This window comes from Rhinolophus ferrumequinum, chromosome 19 (genome assembly GCF_004115265.2).
Source record: "Rhinolophus ferrumequinum isolate MPI-CBG mRhiFer1 chromosome 19, mRhiFer1_v1.p, whole genome shotgun sequence".
Classification (NCBI taxonomy): domain Eukaryota; kingdom Metazoa; phylum Chordata; class Mammalia; order Chiroptera; family Rhinolophidae; genus Rhinolophus; species Rhinolophus ferrumequinum.
This window is the reverse complement of record NC_046302.1, coordinates 53,853,316-53,874,243: the sequence shown is the minus strand read 5'-3', so window position 1 is coordinate 53,874,243 and position 20,928 is coordinate 53,853,316. Positions and strand designations below refer to the sequence as shown.

General features: G+C 36.9%; 1 protein-coding gene across 2 annotated transcripts in view; it reads right to left on the bottom strand.

Annotated features, from left to right (window-relative positions):
• The window catches only part of CCDC102B (coiled-coil domain containing 102B), a 202,167-nt gene that overhangs the window by 140,174 nt on the left and 41,065 nt on the right, over nt 1-20,928 (bottom strand). The window contains exon 5 of one of the 2 annotated variants that reach the window (XM_033087552.1): nt 2,830-2,946. The exons of the other annotated variant lie outside the window; for it this stretch is intronic. Coding sequence (XP_032943443.1) covers nt 2,830-2,946 — 117 coding nt within the window. The remainder of the gene's footprint in view (nt 1-2,829; nt 2,947-20,928) is intronic. 2 annotated transcript variants of the gene reach the window in all.

Sequence of the window (20,928 nt, the reverse complement as noted above, 5' to 3'; positions counted from 1 at the left end):
CAAGTGGAACTACATCGAACTAAAACGTTTCTGCACAGCTAAGAAAGCCATCAATAAAATAAAATGGCAACCTCCTGAATGAAAGAAAATATTCGCAAATCATATGTCTGTTAAGGGGTTAACATTCAAAATATACTATAAGAACACATATATTTCAACAGCAAAAACAAACAATTTGATTTAAAAATGGGCAGAATTTCTGAATAGACACTTTTGCAAAGAGGACATACGGCTGCCCAACATGTACATGGAAAAGATGCTCAACATCACTAAACATCAGGGAAATGAAATCACAATCATAATGTTTATCACCCCATACCTGTTAGAATGGCTACTATCAAAAACGCAAGAAATAAAAAATGTTGGCAGGGATGTGGAGAGAAGGGAATCCTTGTGCACTGTTGATGGGAATGTAAATTGGTGCAGCCACTATGGAAAATAGTATGAAGGGTCTTCAAAAAACTTAAAAATAGGACTAACATGTGATCCAGCAATTCCACTTCTGGGTATTTAAAAAACAAAACAAAAATACTAACTCAAAAAGATATATGCAACACTATGTTCATTGCTGCACTATTTACAATAGCCAAGATATGAAAACAACCTGTGTCCATTCATGGAGGAATAGATAAAGAAATGTATATGTATAATGGAATATTATTCAGCCATAAAGAATGAAATTTTGTCATTCACAACGTCAATAATAGACTTGAGGGTATTATGCTAAGTGAAATAAGTCAGACAGAGAAGACAAATACTGTACAAACTTACATGTGGAATCTGAAAAAAAATAACTCATAGGCTGGGGTGGAGGGTGGGAAAAGAGGGTAAAGGGGGTACTAAATTATAAAAAAGTTATGATACGATTTTAAGACCTAAACATAGCCAGTGTCAAAAATAAAATAATGCACAAAAAAAGTGGTTATCTGTCTTCTTCCAAAGTAAGGAGGTAGCTTCTATCCTACTTTAAAATTTAAATATACACATATGCTCACATATGAAACACTCTCTCTCTCTCTCTCTCTCTCTCTCTCTCTCTCTCTCATTCACTGTTTCTCTAAGAATTTGTCCCAATATGTGTTTCTTTTGAACAAAGCCTTCAATTCAAGAGCACATAGCAAAAGGCATGGCCAATTCATGTCTACATTTGCTTTCAACATTCAGTGCTTTGTTAAAATTTGTTAAGTCGAAAAATCACCTATCACAGTATTTGAATGTCTTCTGGGAGATGGCCTTTAGGTGGGTGAAATGTCTGTATCCTAATATAAGGAACACAACTGAGCTCTATGGATATGAAATAGCTTAGTCCAGGCCACACAACTAATAAATGAGTCTCAGAACTTTTTATTAACTCTAACTTGAAAAGATGCGTATCAGAGATCCCATATCGCTGTGGCTCCCAATGTATCCTGAGAATGATGATATAAGACAATACCTGTGGCTCTCAAGGAGAGTTATCATAAACCAGCATAAGTGCCTTCCTGGTTTTGTCTGTAACTGCTAAATAAGTTTTTATACCATATGTTCTGCAATGCTTAATCAAAGACGCTTCCCAGATCTCAGGGCCAAGGAAAAGTGGCCCCTACTCTGATGCTTTGATTCCTGTTAGAAAACAACAAATAAAATAGCCATCATCATTTTCCCTGACTTAACTGCTCGGAGGAGTTATTTGCAACCGTCTTTCTCATCATGGATCTCAACTGAACTCAGCCCCTCTCCTGTGACTCACAGTAGAAGAGGTGGCGAGGGATGGCGGTGATCAGTTGGGACAACACAGGGAGAGCTAATTCTCCTAAACAGCTTAGCTAACTCCCAACAGTAAAGCACTCTGCCTCAGACAATTTTTCTACCATAGGTACTCTTTACAAAACTCCTGTGTGATAACTACTATTATTCTTATTTCCACTATTTCTGTCTGTAAACTGAGACTCACAGAGGCTTAAGGAGTTGACCTGAATCAAGTAATCCATAAGTGAGGGAACCGCTTCTGGCTCCAAAATCTGTGCATTTTCCATTGTGCTATGTTCATCTGATGTAAAAATACGGTGGTGTGAGTTGAGGGCTTACAGTTTTCTAAAGAAACCATCTACTACAAATCACTTTCGTCCCAGCCTGTATTTTCACTAACTTAATTCCATTTCCTGAAATGTTCCTACACATTTGTATCCAAGACATCTTGCAGGATTACCTGTTACAAAAATCCATAATTCATGATTTCCCACTTTTAATGGACTAACAGAATTTTCTAAGCAGTGCAAAGAATTCAATCTCCCCTCCTATCTCTAAAGATGATAATTCTTACTTTATCAACAAGACACAGAAAACAGAGTTTACAATCTGTGAAAATTAATTTGTTGGTGGAGGTAGGAGTGCAAAATAGATGTTTCCACTATTTTACTGGTTATAGCTAAGAAATAAATTAACTGTAACACAAATCAACTTACCCTGCCTATTGCTAGCTGCCAGCAGCAGAAACTACATGCAATACATCTTGTACTGGTCCTGACAATATCTGAGCACATCAGATCCAGCAGCTGATTGAACGTTTAATAAATTATTTACTCACATTAAGACTTGTACTGGCTACAAGGGTGGTTTTTTAGTCAAATATTTTGTCTTTATAATGTTCAGATAATTTAGATCTAGTGAAAAGCCAACACTACCCCACAGCATTTAAAATCGCATATAAACCAATCACATTATTTGATTTTCAATAGCATTCTTCTTCATCAAGTACCAAAGTTGCCTCAGTTATAGCTCTTAGAATAGTACATCACTTAATAATCTTCAGATATGTTTTAGTATTATACTCTTTATCCAGTATCTTACCTCTGCTCTTAACTCATAGATCAGTCTATCCTTGCTGTTTTGGGATTTTGTTCCTTCCTTTATATCTCCTGACATTTCTTCTATTGCATTTTTATGTAGACCATGAAGAATGTTAAACTGAAAAAAAAAATTAAAATTATAATCACATGATGCAATAAAGGCTGGTTTCAGGATAACCCACATTAGTCTTTCATTTTGCTATTAGTTTTTTGTTGTTTTTGTTTTTAAAGGTGGATTCTGGCAGGTATTGTGGTTGCTCTTGTAATTATTGTGGTTGAAACACTTATAGTTGATAACTCCCAAGTTGTTAGAAAACAAATCAGCAATTCCCATAAATCCAAATTCATCAACTGAAAACTGGGCAAAAGTCAGTTACTTCCATAGACTCCTGTGGGGACAGAGCCCCAAAAAGCAGTTTCCAGGCTCTCGGCCTCACACAGAAAGGTGCTGGCTCAGGTAGTAAATGGCCATCGACTGTGATCAAATGGCCATCAGCTGTGGCTAGTTGGCCGTCAGCTGTAACCAGTGAGCCATTAGCCATGAATATAACTGCCGTGGCTAGGCTAGCAAAAAAAAGGGGAGCTAGCAAGAAGATGGTGGCTGAGTCTGCAAGCGGCACAGTGAGGGTTGAGAATTGTGTTGCTCCTGGTTCCTGTGTCTCCAACCCAGCCGCCAGCGAGAATATAGTAATATGACTCCCCTACCTATGGCTCCTTGGGTGTTCCTTTTTGGCCTCACCATGTCCTGCGTTCTTATGTGGGGAGCTGAGACCCTGCAGGCCGCCCCACATGACACATGGCGAAGTCGGCAGGATCCCCTGCACTACAACTCCTGATAAGTGACCAATTAGATCCAGATCTTTCAGTCATGAATATTAGTACCGCAGTACTCATTGTAATCCTACCTATGCCTATTTTCTATGAAGTATAAAGAGTATATAGATCGTAACAGAGACAAACTAGAGTAATATACATACATATAATGCTGGAGCTGGTAAAATATATGTAGAACATCTATAAATGATGCCGATAAATTGCCATAGGAAACTACTTCAGAAAAACAGGATAAGTAAACTGTGGTCCACCCTGACAATGGAATGACATTCAACATTAAAAGGAAATAAGGTATCAAACCATGAAAAAGACATGGAGGAACCTTAAAAACATATTATGAAGTGAAAAAAGCCAACATGAAAAGGCGACATACTGTATGATTTTAGCAGTATGATATTCTGGAAAAGGCAAAACTATGGAGGCAATAAAAATATCAATGGTTTTCAGGGGATGGGGAAAAGAAGGGATGAATAGGTGCAGCACAGGGGATTTTTAGGGCACTGAAACTACTTTGTATGCTACTGTAATGGTGAATACATAACATAACCGCACACAATGTACAACACCAAAGGTGAACCTCAAGGTAAACTATGGGCTTTGGGTGATAATGGCGTGTCAATTCAGGTTCATCAGTTGTAACAAACGTACCACTCTGGTGGAGGACCGTGATAAAGGGAAGGTTATGTATGAGTGAGGTCAGAGGGCTTCTGGGAAATCCATGTACCTTCCATTCAATTTTTCTGTGAATCTAAAACTGCTCTAAAATATAAAGTCTATAAAAAGAAACATATGAAAGTGAGAAAAATCCTGTAAGCAAATAGTGATTTCCCCTCATAGCTGTTGTAAGTTTTCATAAGAACCATGAAATTGGATGAATATAAAAATAGGTAGATACATACACATATGCTGGTTTTTATTAAATTCATTGGGGTGACATTGGTTAACAAAATTATGTAAGTTTCACGTGTACAATTCTGTAATACATCATTTATGTATTGCATTTTGTGTTCACCACTCAGAGTCAGTTCTCCTGTTGCCATGTATTTGACCCCCTTTTCTATCTTCTTCCCTCCCCCCTTTCCCTCCAGTAACCACTAAACTGTTGCGTCTGAGTTTTTGTTCGTTTGTTTCTCTTGTTCATTTGTTGCTTTCAGTTTTGTATTCCACATATGAGTGAAATCATATAGATCTCAACTTCCTGTCTGACTTATTTTCTTAGCATGATAATCTCTAGATCCATCCATGTTGTCACAAATGGCACTTTTCATCTTCATTGAAAAAATTTCAATGAAGAAACTTCATAATAAAAAACTTCATAATAAAAAATTTCATCTTTTATTATAGCCAAGTAACAGTCCATCGTATACATGTATCACATCTTTGAAAAAACTTCATAATAAAAAATTTCATCTTTTATTATAGCCAAGTAACAGTCCATCGTATACATGTATCACATCTTTATCCAATCATCTATCGAAGGACACTTTTGTTATTTCCATGTCTTGGCCACCATGAATAATGCTGCAGTGAACATATGGGTATATATATCTTTATGGATAGATATTTTCAGATTTTTGGGGTAGATACCCAGAAGAGGGATTGCTGGGTCATATGGTAACTCTAGTCTTAATGTTTTGAAGAAACTCAATACTGGTTTTTATAGTGGCTGTACCAATTTACATTCCCACCAGCAGTGTATGAGGGTTCCTTTTTCTCTACAGCCTCTCCAAAACTTGTTACTACTTGTCTTGTTGATACTAGCCATTCTAACAGGTGTGAGTGGTTTTGATTTGCATTTCCCTAATAGCTAGTGAAGTTGAGCATTTTTTTCACATATCTGTTGGTCATTTGTTTGACTTCTTAAGAGAAGTGACTATGCAGGTCCTCTGCCCTTTTTTAAATTTCATTGTTTGGCTTTTTGTTTTTGAGTTGTATGAGTTCTTCATATATTTTTGATATTAGTCCCTTATCAGAGGTATTGTTTGCAAATATCTTCTCTCATTCGCTTGGTTGCCTCTTTGTTTTATTGATTATTTCTTTTGCTGTGTAGAAGCCTTTTAGTTTGATATAGTCTCATTCGTTTATTTTTCTTCTACTTCCCTGCCTTTGAGTTCAAATTCATAAAATCCTCTCTAAGACCAAGACCCATAAGTTTAGTACCTATGTTTCCTTCTATGTAATTTATTGTGTCATGTCTTCTGTTTATGTCTTTGATCCATTTTGAGTTAATTTTGGTACACGGTAACAGATAGCAGTCCAGCTACATTCTTTTTCATGTGGCTTTCCTATTTTCCCAGCACCATTTACTAAAGATGCTTTCTTTTCTCCATTGTATGTTTTTGGCTACTTTGTTGAAAAGTATTTGCCCATATACATGTGGATTTATTTCTGGGTTCTCAATTCTATTCCATTTGTCTGTGTGTCGGTTTTTCTGCCAATCCCATGCTGGTTTGATTACTGTTGCTTTGTAGTATAATTAAAAGTCGGGGAGTGAGATACCGCCAGCCTTGTTCTTTTTTCTCAGGATTGCTTGGGCTATTACTTTCGGTTTTGTGGTTCCATACAAATTTGGGGTTTGTTTTTGGTTCCATTTCTATTTAAAGAATGCCATTGGGATTCTGATGGGGATTGCATTGAATCTGTATATGGCTTTGGATAACATGGCCATTTTAACTATGTTGATTCTTCCAATCCATGAACACAGAATGTCTTTCCATGTCTTTGTGTCTTCCTCAATTTCTTTTAATAATGTCTTACAGTTTTCAGCATATAGGTCATTTACATCCTTGGTTACGTTTATTCCTCGGTATTTTATTCCTTTTATTTAATTATTTAATGTACATTTCCCCCTAAAATATGTAGGTAAATATTTCCAGAATGTATTAGGTTGGTGCAAAAGTAATTGCGATTTTTGCAATTATTTTTAACCTTTTAAACCACAATTACTTTTGCACCGACCTAATATATTACATAATTTGAATGTAATCCTGCAAAATTAGATTATAACAGCTAACCCTCCAGCACCTATTTAAAATTTAAAAATAATATGACTCATAATCTTAATATTGTTAATAGAAATATTAAACATGTACTAGTCTCCAGGAATAGGACTTGATATGTATTTCCTTACTACACCTGTCCTTCCCTGATGGAAAATCCCCATGGTCTTCCACGTCAGTTATTTTAATGTCTGCCACACTCTCTTTCTCTCCAATTGGCTACTCTCAGAATAGCAACCAAATCAAGCTTTTAAAAAAGTAATTCAGATCATTGAACTCTGCTGCCCAAATATTTCCCGTGGCTTCCCAATCCTTTCAGAGTGTCAGTCAGAGCCATTGTTAGCTGCTTGCTCTTCTAACTGCGCAGTCCTCGTCTCTTATTCCTCCTCCCATTCTACTCTAGCCACTCTGGCCCTTTCACTGTTCCTACGCACTCCAGGCAGGTAAGCACAAAAAGCAAATAAAAGCAATAAATGAAATAGTGTACAGTTAAGGTATTTAAAACAATATAACTGGGAAAATATTTAGATGTTTACTCTATAATATGCAATAAAAATATGTATATGAAATATGTGTGTATATATTATGACTGTAAGGCTTCAAATGTTAAAAAAGTTTCTTTTGCATTAAATTATTTTAGCAATTATTACAGGTACATGGTTGTTTAAAATGAGACAAAATAGCACATATTGTGATAAGTGATTATTAAAAATAAACTAATCATTTACTGGAAATGCATCTCTTAATGAGATGAACAGATCCACTTTTTTCCATTAGGTTGTGTATCCATGGATGAAATTACTTATTGATAGAATGAAATAAGAATTATCTTTAGTTTTATTTATTCCTTCTTAAATGTAGGCACTGAGAAAGTTGATCACACGTTGGTAAAAATAAGAAGATGTTTTGTTACAACAGAGTCATCATTTGTGTGGTTTTTTAATCTTTCTAAATATACGGCAATGCCACATTTTGATCTTATATCAAAATTAACTTTTATTATCTATAAACTGACTAATCCATTAGGCTTTATGCCAGTGTTTTTTATGAAAAAAATTTTAAAAAAGTAGAAACCACCTGAAATGAGAAAAGTTTTGTGACCCATTAATTAGTTGGTTTCTCAACACCAATATTTCAAAATATCTATTTGGTACTTCTGAGTTTTTCCTACTCTGGCAAAATGTTCTAAAATAACACTGAGGATGGGAAATAAGTGTGCTTTTCATTTGAGAAGTGGGTGGTGGGTAATTTGGGAAAAGAGAACTTGTTGGCAAAGTATTTCCTTAGGCAGATCAAATTTTGAAGACCAGATATGGAAGTTGGGTATCTGGAAACTTCCAGATACCCATGTAAGTTTTCCTGGAAATTGTGAAAAGGTAGCAGTGGTGTGGTGTTGGTAATTATTTCAATGTTCGCAAATCTCTCCATAAAAACAGGCAAAGCAATGAGAATAACAGTATCAAAAACCTGTGGATACCAACAGTGAAATCAGGTGACACGTTTCCCTGTAAAACCTAAGATACAGGTAGGCTAAAACAATCCATTCACAGCTTCAACAACTGCAAACTATCAGCACCTGTTTGCGAAAATTGAAGGGAAGCAATATGCCTTGAGAAGAGGAGAACCCAAATTGACAACAGACATTCCCTGAAAGTGTGTCCGGTCTGTGTGAAACTCACAGTTTTACACATTCTGATTGGTAAGTGAATACAATAGGGCCATAGTAAAATCTGAAGAACTGCTATAGTCTGTATCTTATATACTCTTAAAAAATAGCAGGCAAAACTTCCTTCAAAACACAGCCTACACTGAAAAGGAAATGCTGAGAATAGAATCTGTACTGAAAGGAAGAGAGGCAATAAAAGCAGAAAAAAGCCTTTTAGGAAGACAGCCAGGAATTTTTGGAAAAGACAGGGACACAATTTAGAGCACTTCACACAAATATTAAGTGGTGAGCTCTAGAGCAGTGAAGCTAGAAAATGCTTCTGGATCCACCCACTGTCTATTGTAAGTACAAGAAAACTAAATCTATGTAAGAATGAGCGACAGAAAAGGATCCTAGTTAATCACATGTAATGTTGTTACAGGAGAAAAGAATAAGGAGCAGAATAGTGTTGTTTCAGACAATGAAAGTACCTACAATGAGAACATTCTAGAAATACATGTCCACTAGAGAAATAGGAAAATCAATTTTTTCAATGTGACCTAAACAAAAGTAATAAAATTATAAATAATATGAAAGAAAGAGCAACACAACCAAGAATTAGAAAACCCTAGAATTAGAAAAACCTATAGGGCCCAGGAAAGAATTAGATATTAATTTTTTTCTTTCTTTCAGAATAAACTAGTAGGAACATAAGAGTAAATAAATGCAACAGATAATGCCCTACAAGATAATAAGGTCAACAGGGAAAAGAAGATTCTAAAAATCCAAAAGTAATGAAGACAATACATTCAAAAAATACCAGAAACTAGGACAAACGGAGGAGAGCGACAAAGATGATTCAACATATTTATACATTTTCCAATTCTTTCTTCTGAAATTGCCTGGAAATAATGATGATCCCCACAGCAATGTACATACCTATTCAAAGATTGGGGTCTTGAGGGATGTCCCCCTATAAGAATCCAGGACTCTTTGAAGAAATAGCTTATTCCAGGTCTAAAAAAGGATAATCCTAGTATAGCTTGTCATACCATAGAGTAAGCAAACCATAAAAGATTGCTAGAGTTGTTATCAAATGTTCTCAGTAGACAATATAAAGAATATTCTGCCCTCTAACTATAGTACTTTTTGAATATCAGTAAAGATAATAATTACAGTAGATTAAAACACATCCAATAAGTTTAAATTCATAAATTCAAATGATACTAAAAAACTAATTTGATGAACACTGGGGAATGCTAGGGATCCAATTCATTATTTTATACATTGACAAAGAAAGGATATAATGTACATGTCATGTGAGGCTGACTTTTTTCTTTTATATGTGGTCGTGAGGGTGTAGGTGAATACGAATGGTGGTTCATAAAGAGTTATATCCAGTCATAAAATTATAAATAAACCATATTTAAAAATATACCCCTATTGTGTCTATTGAAAATTACTTAAAAGAACATTTTGAATCTCACCATTTTGTAATATGTACTGCCAACTGTCCCAGTTGCATTAAAGTTCAGGCTCAGTACTTGCTTCAGTAATCCAGGCTGATAGCGGATTTCTGTCCACGGAAATCATTTTCGCTAATAACTGATTTCTGTCCAGAGTTTCTCAAAGGCCAAGGGACAGCCAACGCGAGTCCCTCCGAAATAATTTATTACTCTTAACAGATTTACCCACAAGGATGTCACGATGGACAGTAGAGGATTTACCATGGCTTACAGAGAACATTCATCTGAGAAATGTAATTTGCATTTCATCAAGAAGTTAACTAAGCGTCTATTTTAAATAAAATAATACATTCAATACGGGAAAACTCAGGAATGTAGCTCTTTATGTAGGAGTTTATCAACTATATAACATATAGAGAGAGGTGTATAAAAACTTCTTTGATCAATAGGAAAAATAACTTTGTACAGTGATTGACAAATAGGTAATTCAATCACTTTCCTTTATTCCATTTTTAATCTGGAAATATTGCTTTTCCCCCCCTTAACCTTTGCATTAACCATGTCTAACAACTTCAAATACTAAATTAACAACAACAAAAAACATTTCATTTCTTAGTCACAGGCTCCAAATAAAATGTCTAGCATTTTATGAAAGCATAACTAACAGCACAGTGGTCAAAAAGATCCTGGGAAAAGATCAGGAAAGCTGTGGTCTAAAATTGCTTTTGCTAAAGCTGTTCTGTGCAATTGAACAACCAGACTTTTAGACCTCAGTTACTTTACTTCCCATAGAGGGAGGAAGATAAATTAGATTTTTATTCTAAGTAACTTTCCAATGTGAATATTATGTGAAAGTGAGAGACTGAAATTATATATCTCTTGGTAAATTAGCAAAAGGAACAATGATTAACAGCTTAGAGAACATATGCAAATAAAATGTCACACAAAAGAGGGTAATGCCCTTTGTTCTTCCAGTTCAGAAAAAAATACCTTTAATAAAAATAAAACAGTATTATTTAAGCTATTATGACTTATCAAAACATTCACAGAATATATGTGAAACATATTCTAAATAAAAATTAACTTTTTTTAAAGGTCATATTTAAAGGGAAACAAGATGGAAAACCTACCCAAGGTTACCTAGGTTTACTCCTATGTTATCTTCTGAAAGTTTTATAGTTTTGTGTTTTACATTGAGGTATGTGATCCATTTTAAGTTAATTTTGGGGAAGGATGTAAGGTCTGTGTCTAAATCCATCTTTTTTGCATGTGGAGGTCCAGTTGTCCTAGCACCATTTGCTGAAGAGACCATCTTTGCTCCATTGTGTTGCTTTTACTCCTTTGTCAAAGATCAGTGGACTATATTTATGTGTGTCTGTTTCTGGGCTCTGTTCTGTTCCATTGATTTTTTTTGTGTATTCTGTCACCAGCACCACACTGTCTTGATTACTGGAGCCTTATAGTAAGTCTTAAAGTGTGGTAGTGTCAGCCTTCCAACTTTGTTCTTGCCCTTCAGGATTGTGTTGGCTACTCTGGGTCTTCTGTCTCTCCACATAAACTTAGGAATCAGTTCGCCAATATCCACAAAACAACTTGTTGGGGTTGGTTTTCACTTGAATTGCATTGAATCTATAGATCAAGTTGGGAAGAATTGACGTCCTGACAATATTGACATTTCCTACCCATAAATAGAGCATCTTCAAGATGTATTTTTTAATGTGATACTATTTTAATTATTGGTTCTAAGCCCTTTAAATAGAGAATATTGTTCTCTAAGTTCACAAACACACGTGTGTACAGATGTGCACGCGCGCACACACGCACACAGCCTCAAGTCCTTTAGCTCACAAAAACATGAAATATTAGAACATCAAAGATCTTAGGGGGAAAATGTGTTCTAGATTTTTGCTTTTAGATAAACAGAGTTTTTAAAGGATTAGCATAGTTTAATTCTTAATTAAATATTGCCTGAAGCTGCACGTAATTACTATAGGATAAAACTAGTAAAACTCATGTTGGAATATATTTAATTCGAGCTAAAGTATGTATTTAACTACAGCAAGTAAAAAATTAGTGCCAACTTTGGTAAAAAGGAAAGACGATCTTACATTTCTGCAATCCTTAGAAATTTAAATGTTTTCTTTATTTTCTGACTTAGTCCTCTATTAAAGATTAGGTAGAGGATTGCATGTCTGTCAAAACCAAAGTATTCATTTAAGAAAGAACAGTATTTGAAAATGTTTATCTCTTGCTTCAGACATGCATAAAACAGCTAAATGTTAATATTATATTTTTCTTATGGGAAAGAGAAAATTATACCTCCTAATATTTTTATCTAAATGAGGTTTCACTTTAAAAAATGTTTATGTTCTTTATTGAGTTGTGACAGGAATAGCTAGTAGGATAGCAGATTACAGAAACTCTATTCAAAAATCTACAAAAATTGAAAGAAGACAGTAATAAAATTTCATTTATTTATAATGTCTAGAATAGGCAAATCTACAGCATTAAATTAGATTCGTGATTACCTCAAACTGTGCGGGTGGGAGGAAAGTGAGAAGTGAATGCCAATGGATACAAAGTTTCTTTTTGGACTGATGAAATGTTCTAAAGTTGATTATGGTAATGATTACACTATGAATATATTAAAAACCACTGACTTGTATTCTTTAAATGGATTAATTGTATAGTATGTGAATTAAATCTCAGTAAAGCTGTTAAAAATATGTAAACAGCAAAGATTGTTTTAATCAAAAGAATTACAGCAATCATGCCTTCTAATTTAATTCTAAATCTCAAAGAGCTTCTGTTAGGGGCACTCTTAATCAAACAATCTGAAGCACAAATGAGCTTTCACCTGTAATTTGTATAATTGGCACCCCTATTTTAGGAAGAATCAAAAAGCCTACTCACTTCTCTCTGTATTTCATAATTCAACATTAAGATTGTCGTTCAAAGGTAATTTGAGAAATTTCACACTTCCCAAACTCTCTTTCTCTCTGTCAATATTAAAAATGGCGGTGAAATTTATGATTTGAGTTTAATTAAATGCATATGATGCTATTCACTTTTTATATAAATAAGTTACTCTTGGAAACACTCCATCTTATATAATTTTTCACTGATTTTGGTGACTTGAAATTTGTTCATGCATTCCTACTCTCCCCTAACATATGGCGTTCTTGAAATCTTTGGAGATTGGAGCCTGACCTGTGCAAATCTTTTCCACAACCAAATAGCTGACAAAACCACTTTTCTCCTTGGGACTTTGTGCCTTTTTGTGTAAATAATGCAATATCTTAGAATCAGCAAAAGCCATCTATATAGGAGGTGGAGTGGGGGGAACCAGAACAACGGAAAACAGGCCAAAAGTAGAGTCTAATCCTGCAGCAACTTTCTCCTTCCCTTGCTGTAAGACATTCACTATCCACCTTCATTAAGTCCATTTGCAAGTATGTACCGACAACTTCTCACTAAGCCAGACCTGGGGGTAGTGGAGAAGCCCCAAGGGGTCTCTGCCCTCAAGTTGATTACTTCCAGGGAAGCTGATAAAAAGCCAACAAGCACGCAGTGATGCCATAACTGGATTCCAGGCATGTGCAGAGCTATGTGGAAGAGCGCCACCTGGAGGGATTTTGGAGGTCGAGTCAAGGGAGGGCAGAGGAATATGAGTAAATTCAGGTTTTATGAAGCCTGAATTTTCTACAATTTGGGGACTAAGCCAAATTAGGAGTGAAAGTAAATATTTATATAAAATATTGATTTTAATAGTTATTTAAAATAAATTTAAATATTTATTTTAAATATATACATTTAAATCTTATAAATCAATGATCACAAAAAAATTCACAAATTTTAGAAATCTCTCAAATACCATTTCACAAAATCTTGAAAAATATAGGAATTAATAACAACAACTACTAAACAATAACTAACAATTAGATTTTTTTCCTTGCTTTTTGACTGCATATCAATTTTAGTATGATAGTTACTTTGTAATATCATTTTCATAGACAGGGTTTAGCATTTCTTCCAGAATAGTAGATCATTTTTTGGTTAATGAAATTGGGATAAATAATCCCACAACATAACACAGGCCTAGTTGCTGTTTGGAATAGTCACCCTTTGAAGTTTGTACCCCACCAATATAGGTATTCTAAAAAATTATCTTTCATGTGATTTCATTTAAACATATGGTACATTATCAAATATGTTTCTAAGATTTCCATATCGACTAAGTATACATATAAACAAATCCAAAAATATATTCTACCATATACAAACTGTATGTATCCTCAACACAATTTGGCGCGACCCAAAATAGTTCCACAAGTACTCCATGTCCAACAGAGAAGAGATCAAGGGTACTGGAGAGAAAGTCAGAGAGGACAGAGACAGAGGTTTAAACAAATGTGTCTCAATTATCTTACTTTTTCAGATATATTTACATCTTGCAAGGACCTCTGCCAACCGCCAGAGAGGGGCCTGGAACTCAAACGCCTTCAGCCTCTCTGTAGGTCCACCTGTGCCAAGGAGGAAGCACGCCCTGTGTCCTCGGTAGAACTGGACATGGTTTACTTCCAAACCTAAATCGCCAAACACCAAGTACCTTTTTTTAGCACAATCTTTCCTCTATAATACATAAATAAATTATTTTTAAGTCAATCTACTAATTGATACCAAAAGTTAGTTAAGTAAAATATGTATGGCATTTCCTAATTGATGTTACTAATTAAGCATACATGCAGCTGTTTTAGAGGAATAACACAACTGGCAAAAGAAGAAAAAAAATGTTGAGCAGAAAAAAGCCAGGACATGCAGTGAGTAGCTCTGGATTAGATAGATAGATAGATAGATAGATAGATAGATAGATAGATAGATAGATAGATAGATACATAGATAGATACATAGATAGATACATAGATAGATACATAGATAGATACATAGATAGATACATAGATAGATAGATATTTTCACCATAAGGAGTTGTCTGACATGATTATGAAGACTTTCCATTCCCAAGATCTACAGTCTAACTGGAAACCCAGGAGAGCCAGTGAAAATGCCTGAGAACCAGGAAAGCTGCTGGTGTAGTTCCAGTCTGAGTCCGATGGCTCAAGACCCAGGAAAAGCTGATGTTTCAGTTCAAGTCCAAAGGAAGGAAAAATCTGATGTCCCAGATTGCGGACAGCCAGGCAGGAGGAATTCCCTTTTATTTGTGCAAAGGTCACAAGTGTTGTTCCATTCAGGCCTTCCACTGGTGAGATGAGGCACACCCACCCTAGGAAGGGCAATCTGCTTTACTCAATCTATCAGTTCAAATGGCATCTCATCCAGAAATACCCTCAGAGACACACCCTGAATAACATTTAACCAAATATGTGGGCATCTCATGGCCCAGTCAAATTGGCCCATAAAATTAACAATCACAGTTGGTTTGGGGGGACCTCATGGTCCCTCCTCCTGGGCTCTGTGACCTCATGCTTTAGATCACATTTGGGGTGCACATCAGAATCATGAGCCTCTAAAAACCCAGTTCTATGAGATGCACCCCTAATCAATTAAATCAAAATCTTCAGAGAGACCCGGACACACACACACACACACACACACACACACACACACACACACACACACACAAATGTTTCCAGGTGAATCTAATGGATTCTGTTAATTCAGTCCAACTGCATTGAAAGATCATTTACTATTTTTTTTAATAATATTCAGACTACCCTGTGAAAACCCTCATGAGATTCCATCAGCATCTCAGTTTGTCTGCCTTAGAAGATGTTTTATGATGAATATAGAATTATATCTTCCATTGGCTTTGATCATAACTTCAGAACTATATTACAAAGGAAAATTGCCTCGAGTGACAATTATACATTCTAAAATGCATTTCAAAGAATACTGTGTTCCAGTATGTCATCTGCACCTCTTCAGTCCTCCCATACGATCCTTGTAAAAATACCAGCTCAATGAGCCTTTTGTCTTTATGATTTCTTATCTCTCACGAGAACTACTGACACCAATCCGATGCACTGCAGCCCTGGGGAGGTGTTGGTGAGGCTCTGAGACTTCACCACACCCTCAGCCTCTTCTCCTGAGAGCAGCTACACTGAGTTCCTTGCACATCACGTACCGGCCTTTGAGCTGCCTTCTGAGCACAGTCCTGTCTGCCTCATTCAAATGCTGCTGTCTAGAGGGTGGCCAGCGACCTATGAAACAATCTGAGACAGGAACGCACGTCAACAGGGGGTAATAACTAGGAGACTGAAAACCACACAGAAAGTTGCACCTGGGTGCTTATAGCAGTGTTAGTCATTGCGGTCAGAACACAGAAACACCAAGATGTCCTTCAGCAGGTGATGGAGAAATAACCTGGGGTCCGTCCAGACCATGGAATGTCATTCGACATTAAAAACAATGAGCTACCGAAGCCATGACAAGACAGGGAAGAAACTGAAATGCATGTTACTACGTGAAAGAAGACAATATTAAAAGGATATATATGATATGCTTCCAATCATATAATATTCTGGAAAAGGAAAATCTGTAGAGACAGTAAACAGATCAGTGGTTTCCATGGGGTCAGGGGAGCAAAGAGGGACGAACAGGCCGAGCACAGAGGATTTTGAGGACAGTAAAAATACTATGAATGTTAACATAATAATGGATACACATCGCTATACTTTTGTCCAAATATATAGAACGTAGACCACCAAGAGTGAACCTTAAGGTAAATGATGGACTTCAGATGATTATTATGTGTCGGTGGGGGTTATCGTTGGTAAATAATGTACCATTCTGGTGAGTGACGTCGACAATGGGGGAGGCTTATATGTGTAAGGGCAGGAGGCATATGGGAAATCTCCACTATGGAGAACTATAGAGGGTCCTCAAAAAATTAAAATAGAACTATCACGTGATCCAGCAATCCCACTGTTGGGTACACATCCAGGATAATTAAAGTCAGGGTCTCCTAGAGAATATCTGCAGCCTCATGTCCATCGCAGCTTTGCCCACGGTCGCCAAAATGTGGAAACCACCCAAATATCCACTGACAGATGAATGCATGAAGAAAATGTGGTATAGACATACAACTGAAGGTCATTTGAGCTTAAAAGGAAGGAAATCCTGCCCCTGGCAACAACATGGATGACCTTGAGGACATTGCACTAAGGGAAATAAGTCAGGCACAGAAGGACACATACTGTATCTTTCCACTTATGTGAGGTACGTAAAACAGTCACGTTCATAGATGCAGAGAAGAGAATGGAGGTTGTGATGGGCTGGGGGGATGGGAAATGGGGATTTATTTTTAAATGGGTATAAAGTCTGTTATGCAAGATGAGTAGGTTCTGAGGATCTGCTGTACAAGACTATGTCTATAGTTCATATTATAGTACTGTGCACTTTAAAATACGTGAAGGGGATAGACGTCATGGTAAATGTTGTAAACACACACACACACACACACACACACACACACAGAGAAGAACACAAGGGGATTTTGGGAGGTGATCGGTACGTTTGGCACCTTTCTTGTGGTGATGGTATCACAGGTGTATGCGTATGCCCAAAGTCATCAAAATGTATACATTAAGTGCGTGCAATTTTTTGTACATTAAATATACTTCAATGAAGCTAAAATTTCATTAGAAATACTTGGAATTCCCCCTAAAAAACATGCCACCTCCCAATTCCCAAAATATAATGAACTCCTAACGCCAGAGTTCTTATATTTAAATTATATATTGGGGGGAACAAAAAGGATTTTATATAGCAACAAATGATATGTAAATATAAAAAGATTAGACACTTTTAAATTTCTCATTCCAGATTTTTTACATCATGGAGAAATTTTTAAATGGTATACTACACAGCCCTTTTTTTTAATACATTCCTGTTTTATTTATTTATTTATTTATTTATTTTTAATTAAAGTTTACTGGGGTGACAATTATTAGTAAAGTTACATAGATTTCAGGTGTACAATTCTGTATTACATCATCTATAAATCCCATTGTGTGTTCACCACCCAGAGTCAGTTCTCCTTCCACCATCTTATATTTGTTCCCCTTTACCCTCATCTACCACGGGGGTGGTATACATTCCTGTTTTAAATCTGATTTTTTTCCCTCAGTAGTATACTATCAATACCTTTGCTGAGGGTGAGATGAACATACTCTTAAGAAAAAGAAGGCAGATGCCTTGGTCCAATCTCCTTTCCAATACAAAAACTGCTCCTACAGGAAAAACAAAACAAAAAACCTAACGCTATTTACTAAAAGGAGGATCCTTATCTCCACAATGGTCTTAACTGCTATTCCCACATAGGGATTTCTTATAGGGGGGGAAAAAAAAGGACAATCTTTGTTCCTGAGGCCTGCATTACCGGGCAATAACCTGTCAGCTAGGACATAAAATAAAGATGTTTCCTAGATCAAATACCCCCTACTACTATGTGGAACCATGGCCACTGTGTAATTCATGTTGAGACCTTATTATTCATTTCTTTTTAACCTTTTATCATTATTCTCAAATTATTAATTTCTATAGATGAATTAAATATCAGCTGAATTATTTGTGTTATGTTTTAAATGTTATAATAGTATTGCTTAACTCAAATAGGTGTTAAAACATCTGCTTTCAGCCTATCTTTTTCTTTACCATTTTATGTTTCTACAAGTAACGCGTATTCTGAATGGCCTAATTTTCTTTCATAATTCTTATAATAGTCTTTGAGTTGAGTAAGGCATCTCAGTGTTCTGAGGGTTATCTTGGCAATGTCTATAAATTATCTTCTATTAGTTCAATTAATTCTGATGTACATAATTTAGTGCCTATATTATTCTGAATTACATTTGTTTAAAAAGATCTTGAAGACACTTCTATCAGCAGAGTGGGGTCCCATATGTTCACTGTTCTTCTCTATTTACAGAATTCTAACACAGTATTTTATCAGCCTTCCTCTTTGGCCTGATAAGCTCATTTGTGTTTTCCAAAGAAGAAGCTGTGCATATTTTTATGATGGATAGGACGTGAGGGGTGAAGGGTCACTCGAGCATCCTGGAAAATCTAAAATCCTGAGGGATGTAGAGCCTCATCAAGCTAAGAAAGGACAAGCCTGGGATTCTAGCGAGTCTCCTTTCACAACAGCCACAACTGCCGTTCAGAAACACAAGTACAGGAGTTGGAGAAAGAAGTTTTGGCAACCACAGATGACAACCCCCTTTATTCAGCACCGGGCAGAGGGAGGTGACTAGAGCAGATGTGACCCATATTTTCATGAAGCTGACAGTTGAACGGGAAAGGCATGCAGTAAACAAGCATAGACATAACTGCACATCTTGGTGAGGGAGGTCTTTTAAAATCCTGCACATTTCTTTAAGGAAAAATAGTGAAGGAAGATATGTTTGGATTGAAACCACTCCTCTTTAGAAAGTGATGTGTAAACTGAGGTTAATGGCAAAATGTGACTGGCCAGTAGACAGTGAAAGATGATTGTTCTAGAAGAAAACAGGATGGGCCTAAAGGTATTCATCAGGCTTCTTCCGAGAAACAGAACCAGTAAGATATACTCATATATACATAGAGAGAGAGAGACGAAGGTTTATTATAAGAATCGACTAATGCAGTTACGGAAACCCAGGAGTCCCGAGAGCTGTAGATCTGTAGTCGGCAAGCTGGAGACCCAGGAAAGCTCGTGGTGTAATTCAGTCTGAAGCTGAAGGCCTGAGAAGCAGGGGAGGCAATGGAGGAAGGTCCAGTCCAAGCCAAAGACCTGAGAATCACAGACGATGGGATAAGCTCAGTCCAAGTCTGGGAACCAGGAGTGGCGATGTCTGTGTTTGCCAATACTTCTTTCTCCAGCTCCTATTCTGGTGTTTCCGAATGGGCTGTGGCTGTTGTGGAAGCCTAAGCACCAGGAGTGGCGATGTGTGAGGGCAGGAAGAGATGGATGTCCCAGCTCAGGCAGAGCGATGTGCCCTGGCTCTGACCTTCTGGTCTATTCCTGCCCTCGGGGACTGGACGATGCCCACCCGAATTGGTGAAGGTGACTTTCTTTATGGTAGCCTACCCATTCAAATGCTAATCTCTTCCTGAAACACCTTCAAAGACAACCCAGAATGACTGTTTTACCAGCTATTTGGACATCCCCCTTGGCTTACTCAAGTTGACACATAAAATTAATGATCACAAGTCCAGCCTCTGTCAACTTGGCATCCATACATGTTTCCTTAAACCATACTTAATATTCAAATAGAAACAATAACAAGGTCATAATTCCGCCTAACTTGATGCAACTATCTGCATACAACTGAAAAAGCATTATTTCCTTCCCAGGAGAGAGAGAGAGAGAGAGAGACAGAGAGAGAGAGAGAGAGAGAGAGACAGAGACAGAGACAGAGACAGAGACAGAGACAGAGAGAGAGCAAATGTATTCACAACAAGATAAGGAGGAAATATTCGTGACAGCCACAGTGCTCGCTTCTGTAACTGGTCACTGGTCGTAGCTACCTTCCTCTACTGTCCACTCTGTATTCCTTTTGCATTCAGCAAGGCCTTCAGCTGGTCATAGTTCTTTACCTTCATTCTTGAAGGCTTGGTCCATTACTAACCTTGCTGCATTGGGTGGTTGTAGTTTTTCATGGACCTTCTTCACAGGTCATGATAATACTCAGAGAAGCCGTAAGGGACAACCCTTCCTCACCTCCACTGTGGGAGAGCAGTCCAATTTCCTGTAAGGATTGGTCACCCCAGCTGACACGGAAACTCCTTTCTTGGCCTGTTCGTTCGAAGGCACAAGGAGTCCCAACCAGCCAGGTGGCAGTCTTAACTTCCAGTTCAGTGGACTCATTGTTGCGTCACCTGGTAGAAATACCTTCCCTCTGGAACTAAGACCTGTAGACCAGCAGACTAATGTCTCGAGAACAGAAAGCCAATATTTTGCTAGAGAGTCACTAGGGATAATAGTGATGGGTACCACTCCCATTCCCACCTAGTGTCCTGGACCTGTGGATCCTGGCTATGGGACAAAGAACACTGCATATCAGATGCTGACTCAGAGCATCTAGACTTCTGGAGAACTCTGCCATATCTCTGCCACGTATTGCCACCTAACCAGTGCTGTGCCTGGTCTTCAAAAGGCC